The sequence below is a fragment of the Saccopteryx bilineata genome, chromosome 4, assembly GCF_036850765.1.
Source record: "Saccopteryx bilineata isolate mSacBil1 chromosome 4, mSacBil1_pri_phased_curated, whole genome shotgun sequence".
Taxonomy (NCBI): Eukaryota; Metazoa; Chordata; class Mammalia; order Chiroptera; family Emballonuridae; genus Saccopteryx; species Saccopteryx bilineata.
Genome location: NC_089493.1, coordinates 286,586,194 through 286,601,788, shown reverse-complemented (window position 1 = coordinate 286,601,788; position 15,595 = coordinate 286,586,194). Strand labels below are relative to the sequence as shown.

The 15,595-nt window shown below is 52.3% G+C and overlaps 1 protein-coding gene across 3 annotated transcripts in view; it reads right to left on the bottom strand.

Annotated features, from left to right (window-relative positions):
- NLRC3 (NLR family CARD domain containing 3) overlaps window positions 1-15,595 on the bottom strand; it is a 30,826-nt gene that overhangs the window by 3,608 nt on the left and 11,623 nt on the right. For all 3 annotated transcript variants that reach the window (XM_066275088.1, XM_066275089.1, XM_066275090.1), the window contains 13 exons: window positions 13,405-13,488; window positions 12,871-12,954; window positions 11,134-11,217; window positions 8,935-9,018; window positions 7,822-7,905; window positions 7,042-7,125; window positions 6,427-6,510; window positions 5,748-5,831; window positions 5,173-5,256; window positions 2,113-2,196; window positions 1,560-1,643; window positions 821-904; window positions 301-384 (listed from right to left, as the gene is read on the bottom strand). In XM_066275088.1, the coding sequence (XP_066131185.1) occupies window positions 301-384; window positions 821-904; window positions 1,560-1,643; window positions 2,113-2,196; window positions 5,173-5,256; window positions 5,748-5,831; window positions 6,427-6,510; window positions 7,042-7,125; window positions 7,822-7,905; window positions 8,935-9,018; window positions 11,134-11,217; window positions 12,871-12,954; window positions 13,405-13,488 (1,092 nt within the window). The remainder of the gene's footprint in view (window positions 1-300; window positions 385-820; window positions 905-1,559; window positions 1,644-2,112; window positions 2,197-5,172; window positions 5,257-5,747; window positions 5,832-6,426; window positions 6,511-7,041; window positions 7,126-7,821; window positions 7,906-8,934; window positions 9,019-11,133; window positions 11,218-12,870; window positions 12,955-13,404; window positions 13,489-15,595) is intronic.

Genomic DNA, 15,595 nt, shown 5'->3' with positions numbered 1-15,595 from the left:
GTGGAACAAGTTGAGAACTTGGCTGAAGGACTGGAGGCCTACTGGCTCTCTGTAGTAAAGAGCAGGAGGCTCACTGCAGGGAATTCAGAGCTCTGGGTGAAACCTTTGTGCTCCCGGGGCCCCTCCCATGGACAAGGCTTTGAATGACTCTCTAACACCCAGGTTTTCCCCACAGCTGCGGAGGGACCTGGGAGTTGGCTGGCTCTGAGACTTGGGCTGAAGGTAGGGCCCGACCTGGGAGCAGTTCTAAGGGTGAGAGAGAATGACAGGAATGGGCAGGTCCTGCTGAGCCCCACTCACTTGATATGCTGGATCCTGTGGTTTCCAGACAGGGCGGTGGCAATGCATATCACCCCATCCATCCCCAAGGAATTCTCTTGAAGACTAGGCAGAGAAAAGAAGGAGACACCACAGTGAGCCATTCAGGACAGAAGAATACATCCCAGGTAGCAACACTGCATTCTGTTGGGGCGGGGGGCCGTTCTGGAGCTGATTTGTCCACAAGTGCCATAGCGACAGCGCGGTGGCGTTTAACCCCCACTGCAGTCTCAGATGGGAGCCAGGGTGTCCCATCCAAGGGCCAGGGAGGATATAGACCAAAAATTGTAGATGTTAAGTGATTTACCTCTGACTTAAGCTAGGCAGAATGAACAAGCCCATCCACCATATATAGACTATAATAACCAGAATAATCTGAACTTTTTCTATTCAAAAGGAAGAAGCTACAGAAGAAATCAAAAGCATCTTCTCCCAGGGGGGAGGTTCCGGCTCCAGCGAAGAAGTGTGTTCTGGGTGCAGACAGGGCTCAACAACCACTCACTTGAGTCTTCGGAGGCTTGAGTTGACCTTCAGGGCATTTGCCAGGGCTTTGGCTCCAGCTACCCCAATGGCGTTTCCTCTTAAGCTGTAAGAAGAGAGACAGCTAAGAGGTGGAAATGATACCTCTGCGGATGAGTGTGGGCTGGGCAGCTGAGGGTGTCAGGGTGCCCCTTCCCCATTCCTGGGCACAGGACTGAGTTTGGCTCTGGGGAGCAAGAAGGGCACCCAGGACGGGCTGAGCCGGCCCAACCTGGGTGGTTTGTGGGAGCCTTCATTCTCCTTTTCCGTTCCAAAGGGGGAGCTGGGCCGAGACAGAGGTGACAACACTCCATCCAGCAGCCCCTGTGTGTTCGGCATCACAGCGCCGCAGGAGCAGGGGTGACCTGGACATGCCTGAAAGCCCCGCAGAGCTCGAGGCCCCCAAACTCCTGGATCTCAAAGATGGAGATCAGAGGACACAGACCACCCCACGGAGTCCTAAACAGGACCTCATGACATGTTCAGCTTGGGCAAGACCAAGAAGGGCGGGTACTCGGGGAAAGGAGGGCCAACAAAGTGACTCCCAAGGAAAAGGGGTGACGTAGGAGTGGGGGATCTGGGGCATGCTTGCTCTAAGTGAAGATACTTAAATGATTTGAGTTAGATGTAAGTTGACACTTAATTCTCAATATCTGTTCATCTTGAATCAACGGCTTGGTTTCTTTAGGCAAGAGACTTTAGCTGGGAGTTGGGCTACTTACTCGAGAATCTCCAAGGTTCTGTTCACAGCCAGGGCCTCCCCCAGGGCCTGGGCCCCCGGTGCTCGAATGGAGGCCACCTGGAGACTGTAGGAGGAGACGCTGTCAATGCAGCCGCAGCCACAGCCTGGCCGACAGGCAGGCTCTCCAGCCCTCACCCCGGCCCTGAGCCCCGCTTCCATTCATAGTCGCCCTTTGTTTTCACAACCCTTGACCTAGGACTGAAAGTGCTGAAGATCGCACTAAAAATTGTTGGCCTGTGATCTGTCCAAAGAACAGTGCATCTTGCACCTGCACCGTCTGCTGCCTAGGACTTGTCTAGATACTGCGGGTACGGGAAGTAGAGGTAGTCTGGAGAGTTAGCAGGGAAACGCTTCTTGTACCCCTAAATCTTGTTAGAACTGCGGGAGCAGGGCTGATCTGGACACCCTTTTCCCTGCCAGGTGGCTAACATTAGGAAAAGAGATACACGTTCCTTGGTTGGGAAACAAACAGGTTTTTGTATGGAAGGACGGGGAAGGGTCCATTCCCGGCTGCCGCGCACATTGGGACTTACTAGAGAGCAGTGAGGGCTGTGTTGGCCTTCAGTGCACTGGCCACAGCACAGGCACCTTCGTCCCCAATGGCGTTCTCCTGTAAACTGAACACACAGAGTGCCCCCTGGGCACACAGGGCATAGGTCCGGCTCTCTAGCTTGACATGCTGAGCTTGGACCTTCTGTTTAATTCAAACCACACACACACACCGATGATACTCCCGGGTCACCCTGTGTGGCCACTGTAGTCCCATGGCCTCCTAATTAATGTGCAGAGGAGTCTGGGGTCTGCACGATTCTGGGCCATCAGAGGCAATCAAGAAAAAGGATACATGGAAGCACTGTCAGCGAGGGCTTGGGACATAAAGCGCATGTTTTTCAAAACCAACTAGAGCCTGACCAGGTCGTGGCGCAGTGGATAGAGCATCAAACTGGGATGTGGAAGGACCCAGGTTCAAGACCCCGAGGTCTCCAGCTTGAGCGCGGGCTCATCTGGTTTGAGCAAAAAGCCCACCAGATTGAACCCAAGCTCACTGGCTTGAGCCCAAGGTCACTGACTCCAGCAAGGGGTTACTCGGTCTGCTGAAGGCCCGCGGTCAAGGCACATATGAGAAAGCAATCAATGAACAACTAAGAAGTTGCAATGCGCAACGAAAAACTAATGATTGATGCTTCTCATCTCTCTCCATTCCTGTCTGTCTGTCCCTGTCTATCTCTGCCTCTGTAAAAAAAAAAAAAAAAAAGAAAAGAAAAAAAAAAACCAACTAGAAAACTAAAAGCCCCCTATCCTCAGGCCACTCTTGCTAGCTTGCATTAATAATTTAAAAGATGTTTAAGCCTGACCGGGCAGTGGCACAGTGAATAGAGCGTCGGACTGGGATGCTGAGGACCCAGGTTCGAGACCCCGAGGTCACCAGCTTGAGCGAGGGCTCATCTGGTTTGAGCAAAAGCTCACCAGCTTGAGCCCGAGGTTGCTGGCTTAAGCAAGGGGTTCCTCGGTCTGCTGAAGGCCTGTGGTCAAGGCACATATGAGAAAGTAATCAATGAACAATTAAGGTGTTGCAATGCGCAATGAAAAACTAATGATTGATGCTTCTCATCTCTCCGTTCCTGTCTGTCTGTCCCTGTCTGTCCCTCTCTCTGACTCTGTAAAAATAAATAAATAAATAAATAAATGACATTTGAGTATATTGTGTGCCGGCAAGGCCGGCTCTGCCTTTTTGGAACTCAGGTGGGGAGATGTGATTAAATGAGCAGTCACTACAAGCCAAGCGGGGCTGCAGTGTGATCCCACGGACTACCCAGAGAAATGGGTCTAGACAGGCTAAGCGGTAGCGAAGAGGGCCTGGCCCATCTAAGGAACCCAGAGAAACTGAGTCAAGTCCCTAGAGTGTGAGACAAGGCTGAGGAGGCATAAGGAAGCAGATGTTTGGGGGCCTAGAAGCCACGCTAAAGGTTGGACTGCACTCGGTAGGCACTGGGCAGCCATTGAAACCTCTCACCAGGACAGGGACAGATTCGCATTCTGGAAAGATCTTGGCCAGCAGAAGGTGGACTGGATGTAGAGGTTGCTGCAGTGACGCAGGTGAGTGATGCTGGTGGCTTGTACAGTGGCCGTGAGGCTCAGATACGGGGAGGAGAATCAACAGGACTCGGACATGCATCGACAGGACTTGGGAAAGAGCGATGACAGTGTTTCCACTTTTCACGGTGGGCTGGGTCTGTTCGTATGATGGGGAACCAAGAAGCCGGCTCATGCGGGAGGTCGTTGGGTAATGTGAAGTGCCGGTGAGACCCATGGGGAGGGACAGAATGGACAGTGGACACGTAGGTCTGGAGCTCAGGAGAGAAGTCGGATTCAGATGTGGGGCCATCAGGACTGCAAAGCCTGGGAGGGGAGGGGAGGGGAGCTTCCAGAAGCAATGCTGGTCAAGGGAAAACAGCCTGGGACAACTGGGGAGCACCACTATTTCAGAGTCAAACAGAACCACCCAGAGACAGATGGCTGGACGCTGAGAGAGAAGCAGTCAGGATGAAAAGCAGATGAAACTCAGGAAAGGTTAGAGTTGCCTTTTGACCCAGCAGTTCCAGTCCCCGGTGTATACACAGGAGAACCGAAAGCATACGTGTCTGCACAGAAACTTGGACATGGATGTTCACAGCAGCACTGTTCCTAAGAACCAAAACGTGGAAACAGCCCAGATGTGCAACAGCAGATGGAAGGTTAAACAGAATGTGGTCCCTCCATACAGTGGTATTAGTCGTAAAAAGGAATGAAGTGTTATGATGTGGTTGAACCTTGAAAACATTATATTGAAAAAAAGTAGCCTGACTCAAAGGACCACATATTGTATGATTTCATTATATGAAATGTCAAGAATAGGTAAATTATAGAGACGGTAAGTTAGCGGTTGCCTAGAACCTCCTCTTTGGAGCGGGGACTGACTGGTGATGGATCTGGGTTTTCTTTGAGGGTGATAGAAATGTTCTAAATTTGATGGTGGTAATGGTTGCACAGCTGTGAATATATCATACTAGAAACCAGTGAATTGCCTGACCGGGTGATGGTGCAGCGGATAGAGCGTTGGACTGGGACGCGGAGGACCCAGGTTCGAGACCCCTGAGGTCACCAGCGTGAGCATGGGCTCATCTGGTTTGAGCAAAGCTGAGCAGCTTGGACCCAAGGTCGCTGGCTTGAGCAAGGGGTTACTCGGTCTGCTGAAGGCCCGTGGTCAAGGCACATATGAGAAAGCAATCAATGAACAACTAAGGTGTCGTAACAAAAAACTAATGATTGATGCTTCTCATCTCTCTCCATTCCTGTCTGTCCCTGTCTGTCCCTCTCTCTGACTCTCTGTGTAAAAAAACAAAAACAAAAAAAAATCAGTGAATCAATACACCTTAAATGGGTAGATTATTTCTCAATAAAGCTGTGATTTCTTTGAGAAGTAGATGGTGATGGAAGCGTGGCACAGGCCTCAGGGCAGAGGCGGCTGTGTGCTGCGGGCGGGAGCCCTGCGCCTGGTGGGAGCTGAGGTTTCCGACTCCCCTGCTCCTTGGCCCCCAGGGGGCCCCACTTACTCGAGGCTGGTCAGGCTCCTGTTGAACTGTAGTGCTTGTCCCAGGGCCTTGGCGGCACCGGCTTGGATGAAGTTCCATTGCAGGCTAGGCAGACACAGACCACATGACTAGTGGCCCAGGGCAGCCCAGGACATCCCGGGGCTTCTGAAAGAGGGGGCTTCTCCCAGGAGAGTCTGACACCAGGGAATGGGGTCCCCGCAGGGCGGATTCTAGATTCTAGAATCTAGAAGGACCACTGATGGGCAGAACTGAAACCCTCTGCACCTTTAGTCCCAAGGAGTCAGCTTTTACTCTCTGGTTGGGGTGGGGGGGGCACAGGGACAGGCTCAAATAAAGACTCCAGATGGCCCCTGCCTAAAGCACGTGACACGGAGGCACAGCAGTGGGTACCCACCTCCCACCATTGACCTCTCCGAGGATCAACCTCAGGAAGCAGAGCAGAGGGCAGGGCCACTTGCAGCCTGCCGGAGGCCCCCGAGACCGTGTGGGGGATGCCCAAAGCTGGACTCGGCCTCCTGTGTCAGCTTGTCCTTGCAGCTCTGCAGGGGAGGGGGTGGGGGGCACCCAGGACTCACTGAAGGGTCAGGAGGGTGTGATTTTCTCTCACTGCCACTGCGATGGCCTGGGCACCCTGGTCGTGGAGGAGGTTGGCTGTCAGGCTGGGGGGAGGGGAACAGGAGCAAGTGAGCAGAAGCCGGCCAGGATGCCCCATCCTGCCCCCAGGAATCCAGACCGCTGTCCTCCAGCCCAAGGGCTCATCCCGTCCACTAGGGCAGCCTCGCACGTGCTTACGGAGCACCTGCGTGTGCCGGGCCTGTGCCCTGGGCTGTCGTAACCAATTCTGACACCCCCCTGGGGAGTGGGCTCAGCCTCAGCCGGTGAGGGCCTGTGATAGGTCACTGCCCAGGAGGCGGCAGAGGTGCTCGGGTTCGCTCCTGAGCCCTGTGCTGTGCCGCCCCCCACGATGTGGCCCCTTCCACACGCTCGTGCGTTGCTATGGGACGGGGTGGGGGCCAGGCGGAGTCACCACTGTCTTCATCCTCGTGTGATTTATGACACGAGAGCGGGAGACTTGTTTGTGCCAGAGTCGCCAGGGGCCAGGGGCCATGCTGCCTCCTCCCAGCCAGACCCCTTTCAGCATTTCACAGCGGCAGGAGTGACCACGGCCTGGGCCGTCAGCCCCTGCGCCTGCAGGGCCGAGGCCTGGGCATGGAAGGGCCTTGGGGAGCGCAGCCTGCCCCCCAGCCCACGTACTCCAGGTTCTCCAGGGTGCTGTTCTCGCAGAGAGCTCGCGCCAGGTGCCGGGCTCCGTCCTGGCTGATGGAGTTTTCTCTCAGGCTGAGGAGAGAGAAGAGCCCTGAGCTGCTGCCCGGGCAGCTGAGGCCTCCAGGCAGACGGGCCCGGGCAGACGGGGGACGGGCAGACTGGCCCGGGCAGACGGGCGTACAGAACCAGAGGACCTTCGGGGGGACCGCCTTCCTGAGCGAGCTGGGAGTGGCGTGTGCCTCCAGCAAGCCCGGGTTCTGGAGCTGAGCGAGCCAGGGTCTCCCCTTCGGGCCTGTCACCGGTAGGACAGTGAGGAGAATGGGACAGTGGGCCCTCTGTTGGGAGGAGCAGGCAGGTGGGCAGGCCTGGGTGCCTAAGGACTTGTGTACATGCAGGGAGCAGCAGGAGCGGCCAGCTGCGGGCCCCAGCGGCCCTGCCCTCCGCGAGCAGGAAGCGGGCAGGATGCCAGCTCCAGTACCAAGCTGCCCAACCACAGGTCTTCACTGTAACCAGCCCACGGGGTCAGGTGTGGGCGTCCCAGCGCCAGCCTCTTCTTCCCAGTCCCGAAGTCCATACCTGTTTTCGAGGGAGGCTGGGACTTACTTGAGGCTGAGGAGGGTTCGGTTGGCACCGAGGGCCCCCGTCAGTGCTGCCACTCCCGCGTCACTGATGGAATTGCTCTGCAGGCTACAGACAGAAGAGGGGGCACATTCGGTGAGGCTGTCTCAGGACCCGGAGAGAGCCACGGTCCCGCCGAAGCACTGAGTTCAGCAGGGAGCTGGGGATTCCTGAGGCAGGTGCCACCCCACCTGGTACTTTTATCACTCCTCTTTCCTCTCCCATCCCCCACGTCCCAGCCCCTGCTAGGGCAGGGCAGGCGGGGCCAGTACAACCAGCCCCCAAGTTCAGACTCTGCCTGGGTCTGGATGGTTCCGAACAGCCTCTGAGAGGGGCATGTGCTGTGTCTGCAGCCCCCGGAGAAAGGGGCACAGCTGTCCCCAGTAAGGGGGCAGCGCCGAGCTCCCCGACCCCACACCACGGCCCCTGCAGCTGACTCCCTCTTTAGTTACCTGCGCCAACTTCTAAAGGGCTCTCAGTAGTTGTTGTCGCTCTGAAAACTCCAGAACCAATACCAAACCCAATTGTCCAGGGAAGTGGAGCTGGTATAGTAGGGTGGGTCAAGTGGGGTGGGCATGAAGTGAGAGACACCGAGATCCTAGTGTGCCCAGGGCTGGTGGTGGGTTGGGTTCCGGCAGGAAAGTGGCCCTGACTGAGAGCCTTCCTCCAGACCCCCCCCACCCTTTGAACGGGGAACCAGAGAGGAGTTGGGGGAAGCCAACCCCTGCCCACAGCCACCCCTGGAGGGTGATCAAGCTGACTCACTCCAGGCTCTCCAGGCCCTGGTTCACCTTCAGAGCCCCGGCTAGGGCCGTGGCACCTCCATCACCAATGCTGTTACTGGAGAACCTGCAAGAGATGGGGCATGGGTGAGCCGGCCTCCGGCAGCAGCTGGGCAGGGAAGGGCCTAGGGGAGGGCTGTCTGTTGTCTCAAAGGTGCCAGGACATGGTTTCTCCTGCTTGAGTCTATTAGTGACCTCCTGCTTCCTGTAAGAGATCAAGGTAGCAAAGTCTTTCTTGGCTCCCTGGCAGGGGGTAAAGGCCAGGGGGCAGGACCAATTCTGTAGTGACAATTGTTTGTGATTCTTTATGTGAAGGTGGCTAGGAAATGTTTTCTTCTGCCAGCTGAGAAGGCAGTAAATGTGAGCCTGAGACAGTCATGGCTCACTCAGTCCTGGGAATCTGGGTCTCCATTCTCCTGGTCCAGTGCTTTGGAGTCCAAAGCCAGCTATCCTGCACCCATATATTCATCCATCTGTCCATCCATTCACCCATCCATCCACCCACCCACCCACCTACCCATCCATCTACCCATCCACCCATCCATCTACCCATCCACCCATCCATCCACCCACCCATCCATCCACCCATCCACCCATCCACCTATCCACCCATCCATCCACCCATCCATTCACCCATCCACCCATCCACCCATCCATTCACCCATCCACCCATCCATTCACCCATCCACCCATCCATTCACCCATCCACCCATCCATTCACCCATCCATTCACCCATCCACCCATCCATCTATCCATCCACCCATCCCCATGCTCATAAATATTTGTGATGTGCTGGGCATTGTATTAACCCTGAGAGTAGTATGATTGTTCCTGTACCTCCTCGTGCCTCCTGACCACCCAGAGAACGATCAGACATGTGTAAGGCAACATTAAAAAAAGGCAAATGTATGTCCTTGTTGTTTCCATAAATTGGTTATCAAACGAGCATGATTTTAAGTGAATAAAACTGTAACTAGAACTAATTTCATCTTTTGAAAAACTCACTCCCGGGGGTCAGCGAGCATGAAAAAAAACTCACTACTCAAAGGGTTTTAATCACTGAGGATGCCAATTTGCCCCTTCTGCATTTCTCACATGAGCTCCTTCAGACTCCTGTTTTGTTTCAGGGCCTCTGCCATCCGCTGGGCTCCCGCGGGGCCGATGGTGTTCTTCTGCAGCCTGTGGGAGAAGAGAGGGTCCTGCAGCCAAGCTGGTCACAGCCGTTCCCAAGCCGAAGATACTCTGACTCGTGGTGAGAGGTCAGAGACTACTGAGTGCCATGTGCTGGCCTCATGAATGACAGCATGGGAGGAGGGGCACCTGGAACGGGCTGCCGATTGTCGCCAAAGTGAGGCCCAGAGACTGACATTACGTGGAGAGTAAGAGGCAAGGGCCCTCTCTTGTCAGAAACTGGAAAGCAGTGACCAGTAGATACTGATGATATCCAGCAACCTCCTAATTGTAAGTGCCTTCCTGTCCTAAGATAAGAGGTTTTAACTTTCCTTTGGCTGAAAGCAATTAGCAGACACAGATGGCTTCCCCAACTGCCAGGCTAATTTAGAATGAACTGCATGTGACAAACAGTGCTCTCCAGTCCTCTTAATCGAGGACAAGATTTTTGTTGTTGTTGTTGTTTAAAGTTTTATTCATTGATTTCAGAGAGAGAAAGAGGGGAAGGGACGGGAAGCATCAACTCGTAGTAGTCGCTTCTCATAGGTGCCCTGACTGGGCAAGCCTGGGGTTTCCAACTGGTGACCTCAGCATGCCAGGTCAATGCTTTATCCACCGTGCCACCAAGTTGTTGTTTATCTTAAAAACATGTCTCGGAAACTAAGCAGGGTCGGGCCTGGTTAGTACTTGGATGAGAGAAAGCACGTATGTAATGGGTTCTAGCTGTTGGCTGTGGAAAGAGGTGTGAATTCTTTCTGTCTTGGCAATCTCATCAGTGGGTTACCTATGATCCACATTACAGTCTAGTTGAATGCTTACCATATAATAAGCTGGTTTTTTCTTTCTCATGTTTGTGGAGAGGATTTTATGGATTGGCAAGAAGCTTCATTTTTAATATTTTGCCCAACACCTGTTCTCTGGAAAAGCAATGGACATAAAGTTTTCTAGGGGCCATTAAGACAGGGCAGAAAGTACCTTGACCATCTGGTGGCGCAGTGGTTGGAGCGTCAACCCAGGACGCGGAGGACCCAGTTGGAAACCCGAAAGTTGCCATCTGAAGCATGGACTTGTAGGCTTAAGTGCAGGATCATAGATATGATCCCAAGATCCCTGGCTTGAGCAAGGGGTCACTGACTCAGCTGGAGCCCCCCCATCAAGGCAAAAATTGGAAGCAATTAATGCAGTGGTCCCCAACCCCCAGGCCATGGACCATTTGGTCCATGAGCCATTTGGTACCGGTCCGTGGGCCATTTGGTACCGGTCCGCAGAGAAAGAATAAATAACTTACATTATTTCCATTTTATTTCTATTTAAGTCTGAACGATGTTTTATTTTTAAAAAATGACCAGATTCGCCTGACCAGGTGGTGGCGCAGTGGATAGAGCATCGGACTGGGATGCAGAGGACCCAGGTTCGAGACCGCGAGGTCCCCAGCTTGAGTGAGGACTCATCTGGTTTGAGCAAAAAACTCACCAGTTTGGACCCAAGGTCGCTGGCTTGAGCAAGGGGTTACTCGGTCTGCTGAAGGCCCATGGTCAAGGCACATATGAGAAAGCAATCAATGAACAACTAAGGTGTCGCAATGCGCAACGAAAAACTAATAATTGATGCTTCTCATCTCTCTCTGTTCCTGTCTGTCTGTTCCTATCTATCCCTCTCTCTGACTCTCTTGCTGTCTCTGTAAAAAAAATAAAATAAAATAAAAAAATAAATAAATAAAAAGACCAGATTCCCTCTTACATCCGTCTAAGACTCACTCTTTACGCTTGTCTCGGTCACGTGATACATTTATCCGTCCCACCCTAAAGGCCGGTCTGTGAAAATATTTTCTGACATTAAACCAGTCCGTGGCCCAAAAAAGATTGGGGACCACTGAATTAATGAACAACTAAAGTGCTGCAACTATGAGTTGATGCGTCTCATCTCTCTCCCTTCCTATCTCTCTTTTTCTCTTTCTCTCTCCCTCAATTTCTCCCTCTTCCTCTCTCTAAAAAAATAATAATAATACAGGCCAGAAAGCCTCAGGACCTTGCCCCACCCAGCCCTCCTTGCAGAAAACAGGTAGAGAGGCCCCTGGAGGAGGAGATGAGAGAACGCGGAGGGGAGGCCAGCACGTCCACTCACTGAACCACAGAGAGGGTCCGGTTGGCTGCCACAGCCTCGGCCATGGACCTGGCGCCATCGTCACTGATTCTGTTGCTCTGCAGGCTGTGGAGGCAAGAAAGAGCTGCGTCACTGATGGAGCACACGAGGGCACCCAGTGGTGGTCGGAACCATCACCACAGTGTCACCAGTGCCCAAGCGGGGGGGCAGTTTTGTTTTGTTTTTATCTTCTTTTAGCTAGAGAGAGACAGACAGACAGACAGGGACAGACAGACAGGAAGGGAGAGAGATGAGAAGCATCAATTCTTCATTGCGGCACCTTAGTTGTTCATTGATTGCTTCTAATATGTGCCTTGACTGGGGGGCTCCAGCAGAGCGAGTGACCCTTTTACTCAAGCCAGCAACGTTGAGCTTCAAGTCAGTGACCTTTGGGCTCAAGCCAGCGACCATGGGGTCATGTCTATGATCCCACATGCAAGCTGGCAGCCCCACACTCAAGCCGGCAACCTCCAGGTTTTGAACCTGGGTCCTCAGCATCCCAGGCTGATGCTCTATCCACTGTGCCACAGCCTGGTCAGGCAAGAGAAGGAGTTGTGACCACTGCGTGCCCTCAGTGCCCACCACACAGGAACTAGGGAACCATTGGTCCTTTCCTCTGCTGCTCTAGCCTCAGGCTCCCCTCTGGGTCTCTGAGCACCTGCCTGCTGACTGGGGCCAACATGCCCATGGTGATCTAGCTACGTCATCCAAAATCCTAATTACAGGTACAAGTCACAGCACCCACGTGTTGTCATGGAGGTAGAGAAATTGGAACTCTCGTCCACTGTTGGTGGGAATGTAAAATGGTGTGGCCACTGTAGAAAACAGACTGGCAGTTCCTCAAAAGTTTAAACACAGAGTTACCATGTGACCCGCAAACTCCACTACTGGGCATCTCCCTGAAAGAATTAAAAACACGTACTCAAATGCTGTACACAAATGTGTGCGGCAACATCATTCACGCTGCCAAACAGTGCAAACAACCTACGTGCCCGTTAATATTAGTCAGCCTTAAAATGGAATGAACTGATAAATGCTCAAAGGTAGATAGGTGGATAAAGTTGGAACACAAGTTATGTGACAGAAGACAGGCACTAAAGGTCCTACTGCATGCTTCCATTTATGTGAAATATCCAGAATAGGCTACACCATTGAGCAGAAAGCAAATTGGTGGTTGCTGGAGGTGATAGCTGCTCAGTTGTGGGTGTATTTTGTGCCACTGAACTGCACGCCTCAAAATAGTGAGTTTTGTGTGAATTTCACTTCTATATAAACAAATGGAAACAAAACAAAACAAAATGGTGGTGCACATTCAACTAAGGACGGATACAACCAAGGGCCCGAAATGGAGCCCAGCAAACCACAGCCTACCACGAGACCCTTCCGGAGGTCGGGCTTCGAGGTCTTGGAAAACACCTCAGGGAAACATTCTGACGCCATGGTCTCGGGGATTTCTCACTCACGGAGGACAAGAGGTTTTCCTCATAGATCATTTTGCCCCTCCCCCTCTACATACCTCTACCCCCTGCTCAGGCCATAAACAAGCACGATAACCAGGGAGGAGCTGAAACCTGGAAACTTGCTCAGGATACAAGATCCTGTGGAATCCATGGCGGGAGCTGCTATCTCATGGCTGCATTTTGAATCACCTCCCACTCCATGGGTGGCACCTGACAAGGTTTTTTGGTCCCTCTGCAGGGGGAAGCAGGTGACATATACCTCAGGGAGGCCAGAGTACGGTTGATCTTCAGAGCATCTGCCAGCGCCTTGGCCCCCTGAGGTCCGATGGAGTTACCGCGGAGGCTGGTGGAAGGAGGAGAGAGGAACCGTGACCTTCCATCCAGGTCCCGGGGAAGGAAGGAGGAACAGAAGTTACACTGATCTTTAACTCTGCATCCTGAACAGAATGTATGAGCTTAGGATTTCATGTTGGGTGGAAGCAGGACAGAGATTTTTATGTAGGCAAACAAGGAATTTCCTAAGGCAGCCCTATGTGATGAGGAGAAGAAAACAGGATCTGATGGACGAGTGGGCTTGGGCCAAGAATGGAGAGGAGAAGGATAGCACCAGGTCAGGGCCAAAATGCTGGTGCTTCCTGGGTGAGTCTGAATGGCTGAGCAGGAACCATAACTGTTTTCTCAGCTGTTCTTCCAGCCCACCCAGGGGAGAGTGTGGTCAAAGTGACTTCACAAGACGACTCGCAAGCGCCCCCTGTCTGAACGGTGAAAGACTGGCCTTCGGTGTTGTACTTACTCTAGAGTAGTCAGACTTCTGTTTACAAGGAGGGATCTGGCCAGAGCTTTGGCCCCTTTGTTACTGATCTGGTTCTCAGCCAAGCTGCCCAAAGAGAGGGAGAGGAGTGGTTATTGCAAATCTATAAATCTCATCATCTCTTCCTCCGCTCCAGGCTCATGATCCAAACCCCTCCCCCTCACCAGTGCCGTCAGGGCTCGGACGCCAGCAGAGATCATGTGAGTACTGGAACGGAATGCCAGGCCCAGAAAAGCCTCTAAGCTGGGCAAGGTAGGACCAGAGTGGGCACGCTGGCAAAGGGTCCCAGGAAAGTCTGGCCAGAATCCAGCACAACAGCTGCTACACCACACAGGACAAAGGGCAGGCAGGAACGGAAGACTAGCACATAGACCCCAGCCAGGGTATGCTAGAAAACTGGCTCCCAGGAAAAAACAAAGTATAAAAACACTGATTTGTAGCCTTGGCCAATTTTCATGGTGTAAATACTCCCACCGTGGCCAATTTCAAGCACTCACAGCTTGCAAAAAAATTCCTGAAAATTTATCAATCAGCTCTCATTAACTCGGTTCCAGCTTATTCCTGGTTCCAGCCCTTTTTCCAATGCAAGAAAGAAAAATGGTAGATATTACATACTAACTTTAAAGTAAAAAAAGTATATCTATATCTGCCGAAAGGGTGAGTCCAGAAATATGTCGGTGGATCAACCTAATGTTGCTTCCTGTACCCAATTTCAGAAACGGTAGCTGATAAGGTTTAATGTTTCTCAGATATTTAAAACTGTGGGGATGCCCCGTGGATACACTTAGATTCCCCAGTGCTTTTCAAGCTGTGTTTCAAGGGCCTCTGGGTTCTACAGGAAAGCTCAGGAGCCCCCAGGAGTCTCAGAGAGGGCCAGACGCGTGGACTCCAGCCCCTCTTCCTCAGTCTTAGCAGCTTTCCCTTTTGTCTGTTTGACTTACTGGGATTCGGCTGGATATACCACTTTTTAGAAAGGGGTTCTACTGCTTTAAAAAACATTTGAGGACTTCAGGTTCTAGGGAGTCTCTGTCCAAACCCCTCACCCCAAGATTTTTATAATATTTTGTAAGTAATATTTCATGAGCCATGTGGGCTTTGTAAAGGATTCCTTGAGTATTTCAAACAGAGATGTGGTACTCCAACTATAGAGAGGTGAGAAAGAGGGTGTGGCCCTAAGAAAAAGTATTTGGCTTTATTCAGAAAAATTTCTGAGCACTATCTAGACTAGACTCCTTTAAGCCAAACACTGAAAGTTGACTTTTTTTTTTTCCTGAAGTGAGAGCAGGGAGTCAGAGAGACAGATTCCCGCATGTGCCCAACTGGGATCTACCTGGCATGCCCACCAGGGGGCGATGCTCTGCCCATCTGGGGCGTTGCTCCATTATAACCAGAGCCATTCTAGCACCTGAGGTGGAGGCCATGGAGCTATACTCAGCACCTGGGCCAACTTTGCGTCAATGGAGCCTTGGCTGAGGGAGGGGAAGAGAGAGACAGAGAGGAAGGAGAGGGGGAGGGGTGGAGAAGCAGATGGGTGCTTCTCCTGTGTGCCCTGGCCGGGAATCGAACCCGGGACTCCTGCACGCCAGGCCGATGCTCTACCACTGAGCAAACCGGCCAGGACCTGAAAGTTGACTATTTTGCTGATGGCTCCCATGCAGGAAGAAAACAAGAACAAAAACAAAACATTAATAATGAGAAATTATCATTATCATGTTTCTTTTAAAGGGATTATAGTTATATCTATGGATAACAAGACAAAGATAGTTCTGCTAATAATAGCTGGTCCTTATACAGTGTCTGGCCTTGTCCTAAGCACTTTCCTTGAATTAACTCATTGAAACTTCACAACAACTTTAGGAGGCGATATCTGGCAAAGGATTAATTTTGCCCCTGGTTCTTAAGAGGTGACCTCTAAACTCTTGGAATGCCCTGCCTGATAAGAATATCTCTGCTTACTTGGAGGACTTAGGTTTTGCTGAATAGTTTATCTCACAATTTACAATATGTTGGGGACCTTGTGCCATGCAGTGTCAGCTTGACCTCTGGAGGAGCTAGAGAATATGGTCAGCATGCGCGAGGTTGGGTATGTCTTCGTGACCGACCCCCAATAAAGACTCTGGACATCTAGGCGTGGGTGGGCTTCCCTGGTTGGAATGCTCTGTGTGTGTGTTGT